A 20,236-nucleotide genomic window follows, 5' to 3' on the forward strand; every position below is an offset into this window, starting at 1 on the left:
GGTAACGGGGCTACCGGGACCCCCCCGCGCCCTGCCCGAGGTGGGCACGCTGAGGGAACACCCGGGAGCTGCGGGGAAAGGGGGAGGACACCGGGAATGGGGGGGCCATGGGGACCGGGGGGGGTTCACGGGGCTGGGGGGGGGCTACGGGGACCGGGAAGGAGCCCCCGGGGCTGGGGGGAGGGGGGGCACTGGGATTGGGGGGGGGCCACGGGGACTGGGGGGGCTCCACGGGGAATGGGGGGGGTCCATGAGGACCGAGAAGGGGTCCACTGGGACCGGGAACGAGCCCCCGGGATCGGAGGGGGGGGGTCCACAGGGACCGGGGGGGGGTCCATGGGCAAGGGAGGGGTCCATGGGGACTGGGGGGACTCCACAGGGGCCGGGGGGGTCCATGGGGACCAAGAAGGGGTCCACTGGGACCGGGGGGGCTTAACAGGGACTTGGGGGGGGGGTCGATCTGCAAGGACTAGGAAGGAACCCCTGGGACCGGGGGAGGGATGAGGGGGGCTCCACAGGGACTGGAGGGGGTCCACGGGGACTGGGAGGGGTCCATGGGGACTGGGAGCTCCATGGAGCCCCCCTGAGCATGGGAAGCCCGGGGGGGGCTTAGAGGCAGTTTGAGGGGGGCAGGGAGCCTGGGGGGTCCTTGGGGGGCTCTGGGGTCTTGGCAGGACCTGGGGTCCCAAAGGGCCGGGGGGGGCAAGGGGACAGTGTGGGGGGGGCAGGGGTCCTGGGCTATCTGGGCAGAGAAACGGGGGGCTGGGGCTACAGGGGGGCTGCTGGGGGCTACGGGGGCTCTGCGGGGTCCCCTGAGGCCATCCCCGGCCCCGTTACGGCAGCGGTGCCCCGGCCGTGCCCCGGGAAGCAGCAGCGAGTCCATAAAAGCTGCGCAATCTTTATGGAGCCACTTTCACACGTCGGGGGCCGTAAAGGGCCGACCTTCGAGCCGCCGGCGGCGGGGCCGCGCACGCGAGCGGGGCCGGCGGGAGGGCGAGCGGCGGGGCGGGGCCCCCCTCAGTCGCGGACGGAGACGCGGACGCGGTGCCAGGCGTTGCTGAGCACCCCGCGCAGGTTCCAGATGGGCGCCACGCTGTCGGGCTGCACGTTGTAGCTGCCGTCCACCGCCTTGCAGACGATCTCCAGCTCCGCGCCCGCCGCCACCGGCGCCCGCAGCTCCCACAGCACCCAGGCCCAGGCTCGCTCCGGCGGGGGCCGCTCGCCCGCCAGCCGCGCCACCCGCCACGTGCGCCCGCCGTCCAGCGAGACGTCCACCCGCACCACCGGCCGCCCGCCACCGCTCCAGGCGTAGCCCTTCACCGTCAGCTCCCCCGCCGGCACCGCCGCCCCGGGGCGCGGGTGGGTGATGGCCGACTGCACCGGCAGCTCCTGGATGGCGGGCGCCGTCTTGTAGTCCACCGTGTCCCAGTCCACGCAGGGGGAGAAGCCCTTGTAGTCGTTCTGCTGCCAGTGGCTGGGGCTCTCGGCCGGGCTCACGGCCACCCGCCGCAGCCACTTGACGCTGCGGGCACCCACCACGCCGGGCACCACCACGCGCACGGGGAAGCCGTGGTCGCGGGGCAGCTCCTCGCCGTTCATCTCGTAGGCCAGCAGCACGTCGGCGGCCGGGCTGACGGCGCGGCCGTAGGGGATGGAGGCGCCGTAGGGGGCCCCCCCGGCGTCGGCGTCCAGCCCCTCGAAGCAGACGTGCCACTCGCCCTCCCGCTCCTCCTCGAAGCCGGCGTGCAGCAGGACGTCGCGCAGCCGCGCGCCCCCCCAGCGGGCCGTGCTGATGGCCCCGATGTCCCACGGCAGCCCCTTGACGGGGCGGACCTGGCTCATCTCGGCCCGGCGGTTCCCGGCGCACTGCAGCGTGGCCGTCACCTCGTGCTTGGGGAAGCGGCTGCGCAGCTCCGGCAGCGACAGCGACAGCGCCCGGCCCCCGGCCCCTCCACCCGCAGCCGGTAGGAGCCCGGGTCCACCGCCGGTACCGGCAGGTGGTTGCGGGTGAAGAAGAGCTCGTTGGGCGTCAGGAAGCGCTCGGCCAGCAGCTCCGCCGGCGGCTCGGCGTTGAACGGCTTCTGGCTGTTGACGCGCAGCCCGGGGTGCCGGGGGGGGTCCCCGGCGAAGGGGTCTCCGGTGGCGGCGGCGGCCGGCGGCGCCTCCTCGGGGCTGAGCTCGCCCACCTTGTACTCGCGCAGCAGCTCCAGGACGTGGGGCTGGCTGTGGACGGCGTAGAGGGCCCAGAAGGGCTCCAGGGCCCCGCCGGCCGCCAGCAGGATTTTGTCGGCGCCCCCCGGGTGCAGCTCCACGAAGTCGGTGACGTCGAACACGTCGGTGCCGTGGGTCACCCAGACCCGGTCCTGGGGCGTGCGGTGCCGCCCCACCTCCTCCCGCGTGTACCGGGGGTACCGGGGGGCTTGGGCAGCCTGGGCGGTCTGGGGGACCCCGGCTCCATCAGCGGGAGCTCGGCGCCCCCCGGTACCCCCAGGACCCCCCGGTACCCCCGGGACATCCCGGTACCCCCCGGGACACCCTGGTACCCCTGGGACCCCCCGGGACATCCCGGTACCCCCGGTACCCCTGGGACATCCCGGTACCTCGCGGTCCCCCCAGGACATCCCGGTACCCCCGGGACACCCCGGGACCCCCCGGCACCCCCCGTCCCGGCAGCCCAGGCACCGAGGAGCGCCCGGTTCCCTCCCCCCCCCCCCCCTTCCTCCTCCCGTCCCTCCCCGGTCCCGTTCTCCCCCTCCCCGTTCCTCACCCTCCGCCTCCGGTCTCCGTAGGCCAGGACGGCGCCGAGCCCCAGCAGCGCCGCCAGCACCGGGGCCGCCCTCCGGTGCCCCCCGGGCCGGGGGCTACCGGCGGCGAAGCGGGCGGCGCCCGTCCGGGACCAGCCGCGGCGGGGCAGCGGCAGCGGGAGCCTGCGGTGGGGGGGGGGGGAAAGCGGCGCTGAGGGCGACCCGGGACCCCCGGGAGGTTGTGGGGGGGGCGGCACCGGGACCCCCGAGCCCGGTTCCTACCTGCGCCCGGTAACGGCGCGGAGCAGCAGCATCGCGGCGGGACCTGAGCGGGGAGAGCGGCGCCGTGAGAGCGGCTCCCGCGGCCACCGGGAGCCCCCCGGGGGCCGGGACCGTGCGGGCGACCCCCCCACACCCCCTCCCACCCTCCCCCTACTCCCGGTACCGGTTCCTCCCCCCCTCCCCGCACCTGCGTCGTCACCGGGGCTCTCGGGGCGCTCTGCGGCTTTAAGAGAGGGGCGAGGGGCGGGGCCTCGCCCCCCGGCCACGCCCCTTTCCCCCTCAAACAGCGAGGGGGGGGGCCGCGCCTTAAAGGGGCCGCGGCAGCGGGCGGGGCGGGGCGGGGCGCGGCGCCTCCCGGTGCCCCCGATAAGCGCTATCGGGGCGCTGCCGGATGCGGAGCCGGGCGCGGTTCCAACAGCTCCGGTACCGGGGCCCCGCCGCCCTCCCCCTCCTCCTCCCCTCCCCTGCCCCACCCCCGCCCCGCCCCGCCCCCCCCCAGGCAGCAGACGGAGCGTTTTGGGTGGTTTTCTTCCTTTTTTGTTGTTTTTTGTTTTTTGATTTTTTTTTTTGTGGGTTTTGTCCTTTACTTACATTAAATACACCGCGAAGCCAGCAGCCGCGGCCGGGACCGCGCTCGGGAGGTGCCACCGGGGCGGCGCTACCCCCCCCCACCCCCACCCCCCTCCCGGGGCACGGCAGGAACCGAACCGGAGACGCGAGGAGAAAAAAGGGGAAGGGGGGGGGGGAGGAGAGGGAGGCCCTGGGGAGCTGCAGCGACCCCCGGGGGGGGGGCTGGGGCGCCCGGTTGGTGGGGGGGGGGCTCCGGGGGCTGGAGGCAGCCCCGGGGATCCCCGGCACCCCACTGCCAGCCCGGGGGAGGGAGCCTGGGGGTGCCGAGGGGGGGAGGTGGACAAGGGGGTGCAGGGGGTGAGAGGGGGTGGGGGTCCCGGGGGGGTGCTGGGGGGGTCTGGGGGATGCCCCCCCCCAAGCCCCGGGTGCCCCCGCTGCCAGCTTTGGGCTGGGAGCCAAGGCAAAGGGCAACGGCCACGGGGCCGCGGGCACCTGGCCCCAGCCCAAGGGTGCCGCACGCAACCGGGGGCGGCCACGGGGTCACCCCCCCCCCCACCGGGAAAAATCCCCGGGGAACGGGAGGAAAGGAACCGAGGAGCACCCGGTGCCCCCAGTGGGGGGGGGGGGGGGGGGGAGGCCGTGCCAACCGGGTGGGGACGGGCAAAGCGCGGGGGTGCCAAACCCCCCAACCGTGCTGGGATCACCGGGGGGACGCCGAGGGGGTGGCGGGGACGGGCACGGCTCCACCGGGGGGTGCGGGGGGGGCGAGCTCGGGGTCCCCGCGGGCTCCCCTGCGTCCCCCCTCCCCCTGTGACAGGTTCCCAGGCACTTCCGATCCTCCAGCAAAGAAAGGCCACCGAGGAAGAAGGTAAGGACACTGCAGCTCCCCCCCCTCATCCCCCCACCCACGAGCAGCGAAACAGAAGAAAAAGGAGGGAAGAGAGGGGGAAAAAAAAATAAAAAGAAAATAAAAATAACCCCACGGCAGCCCCCTCGGGAACGCCGCTCCGCGGGGGGCTGCTCCGGACCCCCCCTCACCACAAAGCCGACGTCTGAGGGCGCCGCGGCCGCCTCCTGGCGTCCCCGAGGGACCGAGCAGGATTTCCCAAAGCAAAAGGGGAGGTGGGGGGGGGGGGGCGCAGGGTTGGGGGGCGGGAGGGGAGTCAGGTCGCTCTCTGCACCTATGATACAAAGTGAAGGAGAGTTCGGTTCTGGAAGTTAAGTCCCCGGCTGGTTCCAGGCCATCGGGTGGTAACGGGGGCTGCGGCGGCGGCTCTGAAGCGTTAAAAAGTGCAGTTAGACGGAGCTCGGGGTGGGGGGGGGGGGAGAGGCTGCTGCCGACGGGTCTCAGTGTGCCGGTACGGAGGGGGTGTGGAGGACTGGGGTGGAGGGGGGGGGGGACACGTTAACGGCTTCGCTCTTCCTCGCCCGCGCTGCCGCCGGCCGCCCTTCAGTTGCTACAGCACTGGCTCTTGTTCTGCTGGCTCTGCTCGTGAAGGTCCACGCCTCTGCTCCTCCCCGCCGCGCCGCTCGTGCTCTGGGGCTCGCTCTTTGGCAGCTTCTTGGCTGGGGGGGGGAGGCAGACAGGCAGGGGGGGCGTCAGGAGGTGCTCAGCACCGCGGGGATGCACCCACACGGGCAGATCCCGGCTGTCCTCACGCTTCCCAGGGAGGAAAAGGCCCCCCTGAGCTCCCCCCTGCCACGGAGCCGCCGTGGGGCAGGACCCCCAGGAGCTCTGCCCCACGCAGCCCAGCTGGGCCCCCCCTGCAGCCCCCCCAGCCTCACCGATGGCCAGGAAGAGGTCGTTGACGTTCATCGCCGTCTTGGCCGACGTCTCCATGAACAGCAGGCTGTTGTCATCTGCGTAGGCCTGCGCCTCCTGGAACAGACACCGGCACCCGGCTGAGGGGTCAGCGGCCACGGGCAGGACCGGCCCCATCCCTGACCCCAACCCCGTCCCCGACCCCAAAGAGCCCGGGCGCGGCGCTCACCTCGTACTCCACCATGCGCTTGCTGGCCAGGTCGGCTTTGTTGCCGGCCAGGGCGATGACGATGCTGGGGCTGGCTTGTCTCTGCAGCTCCTTCACCCATGTCTTCGCCCGTGCAAACGTTTCCTGCGAGCAGAGGCGGGGGCTCGAGGCTGAGTCTGGCGGCAGCACCTCACCAGGACCCCCCACCAGGCACCGGGACCCCTCGGTGAGGCACTGGGGCCCCCCCCCCAGCCTGCGGCGCTGCCCCGGGGCGCTCACCTGGTTGGTGATATCGTAGACCACGATGGCCGCCTGCGCCCCCCGGTAGTACATGGGGGCCAGGCTGTGGTACCGCTCCTGGCCGGCTGTGTCCCAGATCTCAAACTTCACCGTTGTGTCGTCCAGGCAGACGGGATTGTGTGAGAAACGCCGCTGCGGGGAGGCAGGGGAGAAGAGAATTAGCTTCAAACGGCCGCCCCCCAGCACCCTGCCTGCCCCCAAACGGCCCCGGGGGAGGGATGCAGACCCCCAGTGCCCTGCCTGCCCCCACCCAGACCTTGGGGGATGTGGAGCTGGGTGTGTGGGGAGCCCACAGCCCCTCAGACACTGCCAGGAGCGTACGGAGCTGCTCCACACGAGCGGTGGGGCTTTTTGGGGGATGAGCAGGACTCCTGCCAGGCGCTGCGTTGTGCCCCACGGAATTACCCCTGCGAGACCACAGCCGAGGCACGGGGACTGCGCTGAGAGCCTGGCCCCACCAGGAGGCTGCGGGGGGCTCTCCCCAAAAGCGCTCACACAGCTCATCCACAGATTGCAGCCGCCAGCACGAGCTCAGAGCCCGACACTGGCTCGTGTGGGAAGGAAATAAAACCAGTGCGAGGCAAAACGCACACAGACAGCGGCTCCAGGAGCTCGGAGTCCCCGGTGCGTGGCTCCCAGGTGCCGTCGTGCCCCGCAGGCGGGTGCTGCGGCCGACTCACCCCCGATGGTGCTCTCCTGGTACTCGTGGAACTGCCCCTTGACGAAGCGCAGCACCAGGCTGGATTTCCCCACCGCCGACTCGCCCAGCAGCACCAGCTTGAACTGACAGATTTTGCTAGCTTGGGCCTGCCCATTCGGCCTGGCGGCTCCTCTGCTGGTCATGGCCGGGCTGCTGCTGCTGCTGCTGCTGCTGCCGCCGCGCGCCCTGGGAAGGGGGGAAGGCAGCGATGCCGCGGCACGGAGCGGGGAGCTGGGCTGGGATCCGCTGGGCTGGGATCCGCTGGGCTGGGATCCGCTGGGCTGGGATCCGCTGGGCTGGGATCCGCTGGGCAGTGCTGCGAGGGGAGCAGAGCAGAGCAGAGCCGTCAGCACGGTGCAAACACCCCGCACCCCACGGGGAGCAGCTCCCGCAGCCAACGCGGGCTCCTCGCGGGTGATCCCGGCACCGGGGGGGGGGGGGTCCCAGGAGCTTCCCCCCCACCCCGGCTCCCGGAGGCCGGGCTGCTCCCCCCCGGCCGCAGCGCAGATTCCTCAGCTGCTTCCCTCCCTGCCCGCCCCGAGGAGGGGCTGCACAAACTCCCGGCCCGGCCTCCGAGTTCCTCAGCCCGCTTTGGGTTTGATTTTTATTATTTTTTTTAAATTTTTCCCTCCCGTTTTCTCCCCGTTTCCTCCCTCCAGTGCTGGCGGGTCCCCGGCACACACCGAGGGGTCACTGCATGGGGGAGCCCCGCAGCTCAGGGGCCTGGCTGAGCCAGTTTTGGGGTTTCTTTAGGGCCAATCTCCCCCCCCCTCAATCCCATCCCCTCCCGGGGCTCTCCGGTTCCCCGGTAGGCATTTACAAACCGGCGGCAGGACGGGGACAGCGCAGAGCCAACACCGGGGACACCACCGGGTGCCAACTCCCCCCCGGTTCCCGTTCCCCCCCGGTGCTGGTGGGGTGCAGAGTGCCCCCTCCCACCCCCAGCACCCCCCCGGGGCTCAGCACCCCCCTGGCTCCCGGTACCGGCGATGCCCCGGGGCCCACCGGGGGCACCCACGGGCACCTCCCGGGGCCGGGCTCCACCGGCGGGGAACCGGGAGCCCCCGGCGGGCCCCGGGGTTGCGCCAGCCCCGCGGGGTAACGGCTTTCCGGTGCCACCCGGCCCCGCTGTGGCCCAACCGCGGGCCCGGCGGAGGCTCGGGGGGAGGAGCGGGGAGCACGGCTCGTCCCCCCCCGGTACACCGGGCCCGGTTACCGCCGGGAACCCCCGGCCGCGCACCGGGGGCACCGGGAGCACCGCTCCCATGGCGGAGGAGGACCGGGAGGGGTCCCGGGACACCCCCAGCAGCCCGGGGGCCGCACGGAGCCCCCGGTACCGAGCGCCGAACCGGGGCAGCGCCCCCCGCCCGCCCCCACCGGAGCCCTCCCGGGGCGGCCCCCCCGGTACCGGCCCCGGTGACTCAGGGGGGACGCGCTGGGGACCGGCCGCGCTCCGCACCCCCCTCCCCGGTACCTCCCCGGTACCGCCGGGACACGGAGCCCCCGGGGCCGGGCAGGGAGCGGCGGCACCGGGAGGGCCCCGGGGGTCCCCGCCCCGGCCCGGCGGCGGCCGCGGCCTCACCGGAACGGGCCCGGAGACAGCGCCAGGCCCCGGTTCTCCGGTTCCGGTTCTCCGGTTCCGGTTCCGGTTCCGGTCACGGCCCCGGCCCAGCCCCTCCCCCCCCCCCCCGGTACCTGCGGCGGCCCCGGCTCCCGTCGCGGCCCGAGCACACAAACAGCGCCTGGGCCCCGCCCTCCCCGCCCGGGGCGGGACCGCGGCCCGGCTCGGCCAATCAGCGCCGCGCGGCGGGGCGGTGGACCCGCCTCTTCCTCCCGGCTCGCCCAATCGGGGCTGAGGATGGAGCGTCAGCGGCCCCGCCCAGCGCAGCGCAGCCAATGGGGACCTGCGGGGACCGGGGGTCACGTGGGGGCCTTCGGGGACCCCCCCCCGGGGGTCGTGGGGGCCCTATAGGGGCGGGGTGGGCGTTATAGGGACACAGCGGGGGGATATAGGGGCCCTGTAGGGCCCTGGGGGCGTGTATGGGCCCTATGGGGACCTGGGGTCACAAATGGGCCCTATAGGGACTGGTATGGGCCCTGTATGGACCTGCCTTGTGGGGCGTATGGGCCCTATAGGGACCCGGGGGTGTGTATGGGCCCTATAGGGACCAGGGTGACCTATAGGGACCAGTATGGACTCTGTAGGGACCCACCTAGGGGGATATACGGGCCCTATAGGGACCTGGGGATGTGTATGGGCCCTATAGGGACCGGGGTCATCTATAGGGATCAGTATGGACTCTGTAAGGACTAACCACGGAGGATATATGGACCTTATAGGGATCTGGGGCCCTATACGGACCTTAGTGTTGCGTATGGTCTCTATAGGGACCATCATGGGCCCTGTATGGACCTACCTGAGAGGACGTATGAGCCCTATAGGGAGCTGGGGGCGTGTATGGGCCCTGTGGAGACCTAGGGTCGTGTATGGGGCCTATAGGCACAAGTATGGGCCCTGTATGGACCTACCTGGGTGGATGTGTGGGCCCTATAAACCACTATAGACCCTGTAGGGACCCACCTTGGGGGACATACAGGCCCTATAGGGACCTGGGACGTGTATGGGCTCTATATGGACATTGGTGTTGCATATGGTCGCTATAGGGACTGTTATGGGCCCTGTATGGACCTACCTGAGAGGACTTATGAGCCCTATAGGAACCTGAGGCTGTGTATGGGAACTAAAGAGACCAGTATGGATCCTATAGAGACCTACCTTAGGGGACGTATGAGCGCTATAGGGACCTTGGAGTTGTATATGGGGCCTGTAGGGACCCACCTGAGGGAACATATGGGCTCTGTAGGGACCTGGGAATGTGTATAGACCCCCCTAAGGACCTTGGGGTCACATAGGGGCCCTATAGGGACTAGTATGGGCCACTGTATGGACCTACCTGAGAGGATGTATGAGCCCTATAGGGACCTGGGGATGTGTATGGGCCCTATAATGACTTGGGGGACATGTGGAACCTATGGAGACTGCAGGGCACATATAAGTCCTATAGGGACTATGGTGAACATATGGAACCTATAGGGACTGAGTGTCATGTATGGGCCCTCTAGGGATTCTGGGGGGAGTGTGGTCCCTATGAATGCACATATGGACCCTACAGGGACTGCAGAGAACGTGGATGGACCCTACAGGGACCTGGGTGCACATAAGGGCCCTACAGGGACCATGGGGAACATACAAGCCCTATAGACCGGGGCGGGGGCACGTATGGGCCCTATAGTGACTGCAGGGAATGTGTAGGCCCTATAGGGACCTGCAGGACACGTATGGAACTGGGGGGGGTGACAAAGCCCTTAAAGGGACTCAGGAGCACAGACAGGACCTGTGGGGTCTGGGGGGCACATATGGGCCTGTAGGGCCCTGTGGGGAGGGGGGGACGCGGGTGGGGCTCATATGGGGTGGCCACACAGCGGCCCTATAGACACACAGGGGGGCTGGGCACACACAGGGGGGTTGGGGGGGCCCCAAACTCCGGGGGGTCCCCCACAGCAGGGGGGGAAGGCGCAGACCCCCCCCAATGTCCGTGTCCCCCCCCCCGAGCAGAGGCGGCAGCGCTGCACGCGGAGCTTTATCGGGTACAAAAGGCAGTGAGGAAACCCCGCGGCACGACAAAAAGGGGGGGGGGGGCACACAACGCAGGGGGCTCCCCCCCCCCAAAACCGCGCTGCGGGAACAGGAGAGGAAGAGGAGGGGGGGGTGAAGGCGCTGGGCCCCCCCAGCAGGGCCGTAAGTGCCGAGAGCCTGGGTGAGGAGGGGGCCACTGGGGGGGGCGGCTCCTCTCCGGGGGGGCTGCGTCCTTGAGGGGGGGGGGGCTCTGCCCCGAGCAGTCCTTGGGGGGCCAGCAGGGAGCTGGGGGGGGGTCCCAGAGTGTGTGGGGGGGTCCCAGAGCGTGTAGGGGGGGTCCCGGCACCGGCACCTCCGCACGTGGGGGCCGAGGGCTCCTCACTGGGTTCTTGTGGGGTGGGGGGGGGGGACACACGGGGCCAGCCCCCCCCCCAGGCTCACAGCCGCAGGTTGGGGACCACCTTGGTGACGTCGTGGAAGAAGGGGTGGCGCAGCGCCGCCTTGGCCGAGATGCGCTTGTTGGGGTCGTAGTGCAGCATTTGCTGGGGGGGGCGAAAAATAAAAAAAATAAATAAAATAAATAATAAAATAAAATATAAAAAAATAAAAATAATAAAATAATAAAAATAAAAATAAAAATAAAAATAAAAATAAAAATAAAAAGTAGAAAAATAAAAAATAAAAAATTAAAAAATAAAAATTTAAAAAAATTTAAAAAATTTTAAATAAAAAAATTAAAATAAAATAAAAATTAAAAAATAAATAAATAAAATTAAAAAATTAAAAAAATGGGATGGGGGTGAATTGAGGGGGGGTCGGAGCTTTTCCAGGTGCCCCCCCCGGGGGCTGGGGGCTCACCGCCAGCAGTTTGTGGCCGTCCTCGTCCAGCGGCGGCACCAACTTGCCCAGGTCCTGGCGCGCCCAGCGGGGGAAGGTGGGTTTGTAGTCGGGCAGCGCGGTGACGCCGGGCCAGGCGGCCTCGTCCGGGGTGCCCAGCGTGCGGAAGATGCGGAAGAGCTGATCGATCTCCGAGTCCCCCGGGAACAGCGCCCGCCGCATCACCTTTGGGGGATTGAAGGGGGGTTTGGGGGTCAGTGGGGGGAACTGGGGGGGGTTTAGGGGTCAATGGGGGGGATTGGGGGCGGTTGGGGGGTCAATGGGGGGAATTGGGGGTCAACAGGGGGGATTGGGGAGGGGTTTGGGGGTCAATGAGGGGGATTGGAGGGGGGTTTGGGGGTCAACAGGAGGGATTGGGGGGGGTTGGGGGTCAACGGGGGGGATTGGGGGGGTTGGGGGTCAAGAGGGGGATTGGAGGAGTTTTGGGGGTCAACGAGGGGGATTGGAGGGGGTTTGGGGGTCAACGAGGGGGATTGGAGGGGGTTTGGGGTCAACGGGGGGGACTGGGGGTCAACCGGGGTGATTGGGGGGGGTTTGGGGGTCAACAGGGGGAATTAGGGGGGGGTTGGGGGTCAACGGGGGGGATTCGGGGTCAATGGGGGGGATTCGGGAGGTTTTGGGGGTCAACAGGGGGGATTGGGGTTGTTTGGGGGGTCAACGGGGGGAATTGGGGGGGGTTGAGGGTCAACGGGGGGGATTGGGGGGGGTTGGGGGTCAACGGGGGAGCGCTCGGCGCCGGGCAGGGGTTGGGGTTAGGGTGAGGGGACCCCGCGGGGCAGGGATCAAATGGCCCCGCGCCCCGCTCGTGACCGGCCCCGTGATGCGGGGCGGGGGTTGGGGGTTCATTCACATGATGCCGGTTGTTCGCGTGCCCCCCCCCCCCCATCCCGGTGTCCACACAGCCCCCTTTGTGCCCCGCTGCCTGCGGCGGGTGCCGGCCCCGCGTGGGGAAATGTCAGGGGTGGGATGGGGGGGGTAAAGGGGGTGGGACAGGGGGATGGGGGGGATGGGGTAGGTCCTGGGGGTCCCTGGGGTGTGTCCTGGGGGGTCCCTGGGGTGTCCTTGGGGTAGGTTCTGGGGGTCCCTGGGGTGTCCCTTGGGCACGTCCTGGGGTAGGTCCCAGGGGACCCTGGATTAGGTCCTGGGTGTCCCTGTGGTGTCCCTCGGGTAGGTCCTGGTATCCCCAGGGTGTCCCAAGGGTGCCACCACAGGGCCCACAGTGTCCCCAAAGCACACCCTGGTTTGTCTGCAGGGTGTCCCCAAACCAGAGCATGGTGTCCCCAGGGTGCCACCGGTGCCCGGGGTGTCCCTAGGGTGCCACCACGTTGCCCCCTTGGTGTCCCCAGGGTGCCACCACAGCCCCCTTGCTGTCCCCAGGGCACATTCCCAGTGTCCCCAAGACAAGTCCTCAGTGTCCCCAGGGTGCCACCACAATCCCCCCAACCTTGGTGTCCCCAGTGCACATCCCAGGGCGTCCCCGAGGTGCCACCAGGACACGACCTCAACACGAGGACACCCATGGGTGGCAGCTGCCGCCACAGGGGGGTTGTGACTTTGCTCCCCTTCAACCATGCCCCCCCCAGGACCCCCCCTCACCATCTCAGCGAAGATGCAGCCCAGGCTCCAGATATCCACGGCGGTGGAGTAATACTTGCAGCCCAGCAGGATTTCGGGGGGCCGGTACCACAGCGTCACCACCTGGGGCGGGGGACACAGGAAGGGGGGGGCGCGCACGGTGGGCACGGGGCCACCCCCTTCTTGTCCCCCCCTTTTTCCCCGTGCCCACCTCGTGCGTGTAGGTGCGCAGGGGCACCCCGAAGGCTCGGGCCAGCCCGAAATCGGCCAGCTTGATGGCGCCGTCGGCGTTGATGAGCAGGTTCTGGGGCTTGAGGTCGCGGTGCAGCACGCGGTGCGCGTGGCAGAAGGCCAGGCCCTGCAGCAGCTGGAACAGGTAGCTCTGCGGGGTGGTGGGGGGGGGTCAGCGCCTCCCCCTGCCCCTAACCGTGTCCCATTCCCCCCCCCAAAAAGCCCCCCGCGCACCTTGATGAGAGGCAGGGCGATGCCGAGGGAGGAGTCGTCCATGAATTTCTTCAGGTCCTGGTGCAGGAACTCGAAGACCAGGTACAGCTTGTTCTCCGTGTGGATCACGTCCAGCAGCCTGGGAGGGGGGTGTGTGTGGGGGGGCCTGGGCTGGCACCGCCACCCCCCTGACCCAGCCCCTGGTACTGCTCCCCTCCCCCCCAGCACTGCCCCCATACAGCCTGCAGCCCCTGGTACTGCCCCACTGCCAAATCCCAGCCCCCCCCCACTACTGTCCCCCCCCAGATCCCCAGTAGAGCCCCCCGAAGACCCCACACCCCCCCCCACTGCCCCCCCGCAGCCCCCAGACCCCCCCCACTGCCCCCCCCAAGCCCCCAGCCCCCCCTACTGCCCCCCCAGCCCCCCAGTATTGATCCCCCCAGCCTCCAGACACCCCCCCACTGCCCCCCCAAGCCCCCAGATCCCCTCCACTGCCCCCCCACCCCCCCAGACCCCCCCCACTGCCCCCCCGCAGCCCCCAGACCCCCCTACTGCCCCCCCAGTCCCCCAGTATTGATCCCCCCAGCCTCCACACCCCCCCACCCTCCAGCACTGTCCCCCCCAGATCCCAGCCCCCCCCCCAGCCAAGGACCCATTGGTGCCCCCTCCCCAACTCCACATCCCACCCCCTCGGCGCCCCCCCCAAAATCCCACCCCCTCCCCTGCATCCCCCCTCCCAACACCGCCCCCCCGGTGTCCCCGGTGTCCCCTCCCCCCCGGCTCTCCCCCCCCCCCGCTTCCTCCACCTCCCCCACCCCCTCCCCGGTCCCTCCCTCCCCCCAGGGACCCCCCCCCATCTCCGTTCCCCCCCCCCCCCCCTTAGCGCCCCCCCCTCTGACTTGACGATGTTGGGGTGCTTCAGCTCCTTCAGCAGCGAGATCTCCCGGATGGCCGTGCTGGGGACACCCTCGGTTTCCCTGCGGGGGCAACCGAGCTGAGCCCCCCCCCAGGTGCCGGTAACCCCCCCCCCAGGTGCCGGTAACCCCCCCCCCGGTGCCCTCACGTGTCCAGGCGGATCTTTTCAGCGCCACCACCTCCCCCGTGACCTTGTTCCGGGCCTTGTAGACGACGCCGTAGGTGCCCTCCCCGATCTTCTCCACCTTCTGGAAGTTCTCCATGGGGCAGCCCCGGGGGGGCCCGGTCCCGGGGGGGGGTTCCCGGGGGGTCCCGGGCCGGGCGCAAAACGATCGCGGCCGCCGCTCGCCCGCGGCGCGCCACAACGCGGCCGGCCCCGCCCCCGCCACTTCCCGCCTTCCGCGGCCACGCCCCCCGCACCGCCCCATTGGCCGAGCGGGCGGGCGGCGCGGGAGATGCCTTAAAGGGGCAAGAGCCGGCCGCGGGGGGGCGCTGCACAGCGGGAGGAGACGAGCGGGTGGGGCCCCACCGCGTGTGTCCCCCCACTTCCCCCCCCCCACGGCACCGCGGCTGGGTGGGGGGCTCAGGGGTCGCCCCCGGTCCTGTGTGCACGGTGCCACGGTGTCACGGACGTGGTGTCACCCCCACGACCCCGTGGGCGCAATGCCACGGACACGGCGTCACACGCGTGACCCCACGGACACGGTGTCACAGACATGACCCCACGGTCACAGCGTCACACGCGTGACCCCACGGACACAGCCCCACAGACAGCGTGTCACACGTGTGGTCCCACGGACACATCCCGTGGGCACGGGGTCACACACACAGCCCCCACGGCGTGGGCCCATGGGTGTGTTATCACATGCACCACCCCACGGACACGACCCCATGGGCACGGGGTCACGTACAGGGTCCCCCGGACACCGTGTCACACACAGACCACATACAAACAGTCCCACAGACACCGCGTCACACCCACGGCCCCACGGACATGGCCCCATGGACACGGCCCCACACATGTGGTCCCATTTCCCCCCCACCACCACCCCAGGGCACTGTCAGGACCCCGAGGTCCTGCCCCGGGCTGTGCTGGGGACAGACCTGCGATGACCCCAAAGCAGACGGGGGGCCCGTGTGGGTGCGCCCCATCCCGTGGGGGGCTTGGGGGCCACATCCCAGCTCCCGGCTGCACCCAGCACCCGGCCCAGGCACCACAGTGCCACGAGCCTGGGGCAGCGGCAGCCACGGGGCAAGGGGAGAAGCTGCCCCGAGCCCCCCAGGAGGGTCCCAGCCTGCCCCAAGCCCCCGCCTGCCCGTTCAGAGCCATGTCCTGGAGCGTGTGACCGGGCCGGGAGGAAGCGCGGGGCCGCATAGACACACGTGTGCACACGCATGCACACACGTGCACACACGTGCCCACCCGCAGCCCCGCCAGGGCCGTCCCGCGGGGAGGGGCTATGCAAAGGAGACCCCTTCTTATCCCCCCGCCGCCGCTGCCTTCGCCTCTCCCGGGAGCCTGAGCGCAAGGAGGCGAGAAGAGAGCGGCCGGAGCATGCGGGTGCACGGGGCCATCGCGCTGCTGGGGGCCCTCCTGGCCCTGGCCACGGCACAGTACCGTAAGTGGGGCCGGGGGCTGCGGCTGCCGGGGGCCCGATGGAAACGGGGGTCTCCGTGGGGTGGTCCCGGCTGCGAGAGGTACCCTGGGGACCCCCGAGCAGCGAGGGAATGGTGCTGGGAGCCTGCTGCAGCTGGAGCAGGCAGGGAGCAGGATCAGCCCCTGTGGCCCCCCAGGGTGGGGTCTGCACTGGGTGTGCCCCTCTGCCAGCACGGGGGTCCCGTCCTGCTGTGGGGGGCAGCCCCCAGCACAGGGGCTGCTCAGGGGGTCCCCATCCTCGTGCGTCCCTGTGGGGTCCCCACGCTGCAGCGGACGGGGCTGAGATGGGGGCCGGGGGCTCCCCACCCCCGCGTGGGGGGCGCGGGGGGAGCGCTCGCCCCATGCTGCGGCTGGCTCAGCTGAGAGTCACATGAAGGGGCTTTGGGCAGCGCCCAGCGCCATGTGATGGCTTTGCCCCGCGCCGCAGCCTGAGCCCATCATGTGTCCCCCCCGGGGCTCCGAAAGGGGGCCCTGCCAGGAGCCCCGGGGGTGCCACGCGCGTCCTCGGCCCTTCTCCCCCCCGCAGGAGCCGGTGGCCGGAGCCGTGGCCGGAGCCAGACGTGGAGAGGGCGGCCGGCGGCGTTCCGGAGCTGGAACTCGGGGCTGTACCGGCCGTGGCAGGAGGGGACGGCGCGGCAGAGGGACTGCTGGCGAGGTGGGTACGGGGCGGCACGGGGACACCGCCCGCGGCGACAGTCCCTGAGCCACCCCAAAACCCGTGCCCGACAGGCGGCGACGTCACCTTCGACATCAGCAACGACGCCCCTACCATGGCGGGCGCCAAGGCCACCTTCTCCATCGCCCTGCGCTTCCCCGGCACGCAGATGGCGCTGCCCGACGGCCGCGTGGTGTGGAGCCAGAACTGCACCGTCAACGGTCAGCACCCGCCCGACGCCCCCCACCCCGTCCCCGGTGGGGGCCGCGGTTGCCCCCGCGCCACGCTCAGCATCTGGTCCCCGCAGGCAGCCGCGTCACGCAGGGTGACCCCGTCTTCCCGGAGCAGCTGGCCGAGGGCTCGGACGGCGTCTTCCCCGACGGGCAGCCCTTTCCCCGCAGCGCCTGGGGCAAGCGTGAAAAATTCGTCTACGTGTGGTGGACGTGGGGTGAGGCCCCTGTTCCCCAGCACCGTGTCCCCGCTCCCCGGCACTGCGGTGTCCCCGTGGCCGGTGCCTGAGCCCTGCCGTCCCCGCAGGGCGCTACTGGCAGGTGGTGGACGGCGCCACGTCGCAGCTGACGGTGGGGACGGACGGGGTGGCCCTGGGCTCCTACACCATGGAGGTGGTCGTGTACCACTACCGCGGCAGCCAGAAGTTCATCCCCATCGGCCGTGCCAGCACCCAGTTCAGCATCACAGGTAGGTGCCGGGCACGTGGCGGGGACGGCGGCGACGCGGCGGCACCGGCTGAGCTGACGGCGCCTGCGTGACCCCAGACCAGGTGCCCTTGGCCGTGGACGTGTCGCAGATGGAGGCGGTGGGCGACGGGCGCTTTGTGCGCAACCACCCCGTGGCCTTCAGCGTGCAGCTGCACGACCCCAGCCGCTACCTGCGCGACGCCGACATCTCCTACTCCTGGGATTTCGGGGACCAGAGCGGCACCCTCATCTCCCGCAGCGCCGTCGTCACCCACACCTACCTGGAGGCCGGGTCCTTCACCGCCCGCCTGGTGCTGCAGGCGGCCATCCCGCTCAGCACCTGCGGCACCTCCGTGCCCCCCGTCGTGGACCCCACCACCGGGATGGCGCCCTCGGAGGGACCCACGGCCACGCAGCCAGCAGGTCCCACCGCCGGCACCGCTATGGGGTCCGGCACCGCCGCGGCACCCGGCACTGCTGCAGCATCCGGCACCGCCGTGGCGCCTGGAACCGCTGCGGCACCCGGCACCTCAGCACCCGCAGGTTCTGGGGAGCTAGTGGAACCCGTGGAGGCATCAGTGGCTGCGCCTTCGGATCCTGCTGCTACCGAGCCCGTCCCTGTCCTGGCGCTCAGCACCGCGGTGGCCGGCGCAGCAGCCGTTACGGACCCTGCTGCCACCGCTGCAGAGCCCCTGCTCCTCGCCTCCGTGTCCCCAGCTGGGGACGTGCTGGGCACCGCGGCCCCCACGGCTGCGGGGGGAACCGTGGCTGCGGGGGGAACCGTGGCTGCAGGTGGGTGCTGCACCCGTGGGGCAGGGGAGGCCGGGCCATGTCTCGGGGGTCCTGTGAGGGGACAGCTCGGTCCCTTCCTGCCCTTCTCCAGCCGTTTCTCTGCTGGGGTCCCCTGCAGGCGCGGTGACAGCTGGGGACATGGCTGGGGATGTGGTGGCAGCCACAGCTGGAGCAACAGCTGGCGGCACAGCTGAATCCATAGAAGATGCCACAGTGGGAGCAACAGTGGGAGCCACAGCAGGAGCCACAGCAGGAGCCACGGCAGGAGCCACGGATGGAGCCACGGATGGAGCCACGGCCACCCCCGGCGAGCCCCTGGCACTGGTGAAGCGCCAGGCGCCCGCGGCTGAGCCCACGGGCTGCATCCTGTACCGCTACGGCACCTTCTCCGCCCAGCTCAACATCGTCCGTGAGTGCCAGGGACCGGGGGGGGGACCCGGAGGGGCCGACCCTGCCCTGACACCGCGTCCCCTTGCAGAGGGAGTCGAGAGCGTGGCCATCGTGCAGGTGGTGCCCGTGGTGCCCGAGGGCAGCGGGAACAGCGTGGAGCTGACGGTGACGTGCGAGGGGAGGTGAGGGCAGCTGGGGGCTGGGGCTGGAGCTGGGGACGGCGTGGGGACAACGCACCGGAGCTGGGGATGGCGTGGGGATGGTGCCAGGGCTGGGGATGGCTCGGGGAGGATGAACGGGACCCAGGTTAGAGGATGGGGATGGGGGGGACCTTGGTCTGGAGCTGGGAATGGGGTGGGGACCCTGGTGTGGAACTGGGGACAGGGTGAGGACCCTGGTGTGGAACTGGGGATGGGCTGGGGACACTGGTATGGAACTGGGGACCACATGGGGACCACATCCAGGCCATGGGGCTCGGACACGATGTCCCGGAGTTGAGGCAGCGTGGGGACCACAACCGCGAGCTAGGGCCAGCTCGGAGGCAGCACCCAGGGCTGGCACGGGACCGATGAGCACGAGCAGGGGGGGCAGTGCAGGACCCACACCGTGGGGCTGTGCCGGGTGCCGGGGAGGGCTCCACCGACCCCTTCCCCGCTCCCCATCAGCCTGCCCGAGGAGGTGTGCACCGTGGTGGCGGACGCCGAGTGCCAGACGGCGCAGTCGCAGACGTGCTCGGCCGTGGCGCCGGCGCCCGGCTGCCAGCTGGTGCTGCGCCAGGACTTCAACCAGTCCGGCCTCTACTGCCTCAACGTCTCCCTGGCCAACGGCAACGGGCTGGCCGTGGCCAGCACCCGCGTGGCCGTCGGAGGTGGGAACGGGACCAGGACCGGGACCGGGGAGGGGGGAGGCGGTGGGGTTGGGGGGGTCCGGGGTGCTCAGCTGCCTCTGCCCCCAGGAGCTGCCCCGGCCGCCGGCAGGACCACGCTCACCGTGGGGCTGGTGCTGATCGCCGCTGCGCTGGGCACTGCTGCATACACCTACCGGTGAGCGTGGCTGGGGGGGGGCACCGCAATGTGGGGGGGGGCTGCAAAATGGGGAGAGGGCACTGGAATATGGGGGGACACTGCAATATGGGGGGGGGGGCACTGCAACATGGGGGGCACTGCAATATTGGAGGGGCACCACAATATGGGGAGGGGGCACTGCAATATGGGGGGCACCACAACATGGGGGGGCACTGCAAAATTGGGAGGGGGCACCGCAACATGGGGGTGCACTGCAAAATGAGGGGCACCACAACGTGGGGGGGCACTCCAAAATGGAGAGGGGCCACCTCAATATGAGGGGGCACCACAATATAGGGGGACACTGCAAAATGGGGAGGGGACACCGCAACACGGGGGGCTCAGCCCCAGCCCCCCCCCCCCCAGCTAACCCCCTCTCTGCCCCCCAGCCGAGTGAAGTACAGCCCGCTGCTGGCCGCGGCCCCCCCGGCCCCCCACCCCCGGGGCTGGCTGCCCCCCGGTGCCACCCTCCGCCTGCTGCTGCGCCAGGTTTTCGGGGGGGCCCCCAGCGGCGAGAGCAGCCCCCTGCTCCGCGCCAACACCGTGTAGGGGCTGCGGGGACCCCCCCCCACCCCCATCACCAGCACTGCGCCCCCCCCGCCTGGCCCGAGCCCCCAGGACGCGGGGGGGGCCTCGTGCCTTGGGTGCCACGAATAAAGGCTCAGCTCTGCCCCTGCTTTGTCTGGTTGCATGGGGGGGGGGGGGGGGCGGGGGGGCCAGGGCTGAGCCCCCCAGGAGAGGCACAGCCCAGCGCCCGTCCGGCCGCCGGCTTTATTACTGCAAGAGGCACTTGAAATGCGGGGGGGGGGGGTAATAAATAGGGCACAGGGGGGAGCCCAGCAGGGTGGGGGGCTCCAGCTGGGGCGGCACACAGGGATATTGGGGGGGGAGCATGGCGCAGCCCCCCTCCAAATGCCCCTGGGGGGTCCGTCCAGCTGCCCCCACC

At 70.3% G+C, this 20,236-nt stretch overlaps 4 protein-coding genes across 4 annotated transcripts; 1 reads left to right on the forward strand and 3 right to left on the reverse strand.

The window, feature by feature from the left end:
- Positions 1–645: 645 nt before the first annotated feature.
- Positions 646–3,299, reverse strand: SUOX (sulfite oxidase). The gene is given in 5 exon segments (XM_082781326.1): positions 646–1,943; positions 1,946–2,438; positions 2,768–2,927; positions 3,027–3,069; positions 3,214–3,299. Coding segments are annotated over 4 exon segments (1,611 nt in total). The 5' UTR covers positions 3,059–3,069; positions 3,214–3,299; the 3' UTR covers positions 646–1,017.
- A 693-nt stretch (positions 3,300–3,992) lies between these two features.
- RAB5B (RAB5B, member RAS oncogene family) lies at positions 3,993–8,328 on the reverse strand. The gene is given in 7 exon segments (XM_082781355.1): positions 3,993–5,162; positions 5,382–5,475; positions 5,588–5,710; positions 5,846–5,977; positions 5,979–5,998; positions 6,547–6,882; positions 8,262–8,328. Coding segments are annotated over 6 exon segments (648 nt in total). The 5' UTR covers positions 6,710–6,882; positions 8,262–8,328; the 3' UTR covers positions 3,993–5,046.
- A 1,873-nt stretch (positions 8,329–10,201) lies between these two features.
- Positions 10,202–14,417, reverse strand: CDK2 (cyclin dependent kinase 2). Its single transcript, XM_082781336.1, is given in 8 exon segments — positions 10,202–10,745; positions 11,062–11,265; positions 12,697–12,798; positions 12,887–13,057; positions 13,141–13,258; positions 14,019–14,096; positions 14,183–14,201; positions 14,204–14,417. Coding segments are annotated over 8 exon segments (891 nt in total). The 5' UTR covers positions 14,298–14,417; the 3' UTR covers positions 10,202–10,640.
- Positions 14,418–15,589: 1,172 nt separating this feature from the next.
- PMEL (premelanosome protein) lies at positions 15,590–19,839 on the forward strand (the record flags this gene model as incomplete). Its single annotated transcript, XM_082781319.1, is given in 11 exon segments — positions 15,590–15,653; positions 16,218–16,346; positions 16,421–16,567; positions 16,654–16,794; positions 16,884–17,045; positions 17,123–17,891; positions 17,893–18,245; positions 18,315–18,408; positions 18,892–19,094; positions 19,182–19,269; positions 19,680–19,839. Coding segments are annotated over 11 exon segments (2,310 nt in total).
- Positions 19,840–20,236: the final 397 nt, after the last annotated feature.

Source organism: Aythya marila (genome assembly GCF_965140915.1).
Source record: "Aythya marila genome assembly, chromosome: 30".
In the NCBI taxonomy this organism is placed as follows: domain Eukaryota; kingdom Metazoa; phylum Chordata; class Aves; order Anseriformes; family Anatidae; genus Aythya; species Aythya marila.